The sequence below is a fragment of the Colobus angolensis genome, unplaced genomic scaffold (assembly GCF_000951035.1).
Source record: "Colobus angolensis palliatus isolate OR3802 unplaced genomic scaffold, Cang.pa_1.0 Scaffold248, whole genome shotgun sequence".
NCBI classification, from domain to species: Eukaryota; Metazoa; Chordata; class Mammalia; order Primates; family Cercopithecidae; genus Colobus; species Colobus angolensis.
In genome coordinates this window covers 2,764,097-2,766,610 of record NW_012115688.1, presented here as the reverse complement: position 1 = coordinate 2,766,610, position 2,514 = coordinate 2,764,097, and the positions used below count along the sequence as shown (strand labels likewise).

General features: G+C 39.2%; 1 protein-coding gene across 1 annotated transcript in view; it reads right to left on the bottom strand.

The window, feature by feature from the left end:
• CFDP1 (craniofacial development protein 1) overlaps positions 1-2,514 on the bottom strand; it is a 184,496-nt gene that overhangs the window by 151,124 nt on the left and 30,858 nt on the right. Inside the window, exon 2 of the mRNA XM_011946006.1 lies at positions 1,520-1,637. Coding sequence (XP_011801396.1) covers positions 1,520-1,637 — 118 coding nt within the window. The remainder of the gene's footprint in view (positions 1-1,519; positions 1,638-2,514) is intronic.

Sequence of the window (2,514 nt, the reverse complement as noted above, 5' to 3'; positions counted from 1 at the left end):
GCCAGGATGGTCTCGATCTCCTGACCTCGTGATCCACCCGTCTCGGCCTCCCAAAGTGCTGGGATTACAGGCTTGAGCCACCGCGCCCGGCCGAACTTTCAACAGGAGCCTGCAGTGTGTACACTTCTGTGTCTGGCTTCTTTTATTCAACATTTTGTTTGTGAAAGTCATCCACATTGTTGCAGTGTAGCTGTAGTTCATTCATTCTCACTCCTAAATAGTAAAGAGTATTTCATTGTATGACTATACCACCATCTGTTTATTCATTCTCCTGTGGATGCACAACTAGGTTGTTTCCAGTTTGGAGTCATTACAAACAGTACTGTTTTGATACTCCTGTACATCCAATCAGCTTTATTTATTTATTTATTGAGACGCTCTGTCACCCAGGCTGGAGTGCAGTGGCGAGATCTCAGCTCACCGCAACCTCTGTCTCCCAGGTTCAAGTGATTCTCCTGTCTTGGCCTCCTGAGCAGCTGAGATAACAGGAGTGCACTACCACATCCAGCTGATTTTTATATTTTTAGTAGAGATGGGGTTTTACCATGTTGGCCAGGCTGGTCTGAAACTCCTGACCTCAGGTGATCCGCCCGCCTTGGCCTCCCAAAGTGCTGGGATTACAGACATAAGCCACCACACATGTCCTACAATCAACTTTTAAATACTTCACTCATAATGTACCAAGGACCACCAAACATTTGAGAAAAGCCTCCAACATGAAAGGCAAGATTCAAGATAAACAGAAAGGAATTCAGAGGAAACAAAATTAGTGCAGAAAGAGGGGGTGGGGAGGAGGACAGACTAAAAACTTAAGGAAAAAGGCTTTGTAATTACTATCCTCAAAGAGATAAGAGAAACTGTGGTATCCATGGAATAAAAATAAGACTTAAAATAATTCAGAAAAACAACAAAACAAACAAAAAAGCTCGTGAAAACTAAAGCAATGATAAAAGAGATTAAAAAAAAAAAAAAGACTAGATACAATCTAAACATCCCTCAATACAGGAAAGCCTAAATAAAGTAAGGCCTATTCATATACTGTAATACTATGAAAAAGAGGAGATACTGCCATGGTACCATCTCCAAGATGTGAAATACAGAGAAATGAAAATGAGAAAATGAGTATGCTACTATTTATATTTTTTTCTTAAAAAAAAGGAAGAAAGAAAATATAGACATATATGCTTTTACATGCACAGACTATCTCTGGTAGCATAGTTCTTCAGAGGCAAAGCAATAAGGGCTAGGAACAGGGTAAACATCTTTTTAGGGACTGAATTTTCTGTTTTAACCATATATACATATTACCTATAAACATTTTTTTTTACATTAAAGCTCAAAATTTTTAAAGCTTTCCAGAGACCAAGAAGTTAATCCTAAAATAACAGCAAATGTTTCCCTCAAAGAGAAAAGGATTAGAAACTCTGGCTTCATTAAATCTATCATCAGATAAATCTTAGCAATCAGGATGGTTGTGACAATAGCCCCTAACTTCTAAGGGCCTTGAGGGCAGCATCACCTGGGTGGAATGCTCTGGGCCTTTCTTTTTTTCCCTTGGGTTTTCTGTGTCTGCTCTTCACCATCCACTTCATCTTCCTTCACTAATTCATTTACATCATCTTCACTATACTCTCCACCTGAAATCACATTAACAGGGTGATCAGACAGGAATAAAGGTTTTCACATCAAGATGAGACACTTTCATTAATACAAGCTTTCACACCAAGACATTTTCATTAAGAAAAAGTGAATTTTCCCCTATTCTTCCATTCTTCACCTAACGAAAACATCATTTCCTTTGGGAAGTCTTCTCTGCCCCTGAAGACTGCCCTATGTTCTTCTATCCTAGGCTTGCATGGCAGTCTCTATTTCCGCTCCATAACTCACCCCACTTATATTTAATGTTGGTAATTTCTGCTGTGCTCTATATACTCCAAGAGGACATAAACCCTGTTCAACTTGACTTTTAACTATTCGCTGAATGAATGAGTGAATGAACAGAAATTCCAATTCTACTAATGTGTTTCTCAAACAAGATGTACTACCTCATCTTGGGTATCTTTCAAATCTAATTTAAAAAACACTTTGTCTTCTCAATAAAAGAGGTTTAAAAGGAAACCTAAAGACTTCCAGTTAAACATAGCAGAAAGAACAAAAACACCCATGTCCCATCTTCAGACACTGACATTCAAGGGTCCCCAACAAAAGAGTGTTGTTTGGATGTCTGACCACATGCTGTGGTACCAGTCAATAAACCAGCCCTGCCCACACAGAGATTCCACTACCTTTTTCCTCTTTTACTTCATATAAACTTTCATTTGAAGTGTACACACCAAAAAGCACACAAATCTAATATGCAGTTCAATGGAATAACACACAGTGAACACGCTTGCATAACCAGGGCCCCAGTTTGAGGAACTGAACATTACCAGCATCCCAGAAGGCCCCTTGTGCTCCCTTCCAGTCACTAATCACTAATCTACCCTTAAAGGGAACCAATATCCTGACTTCTAA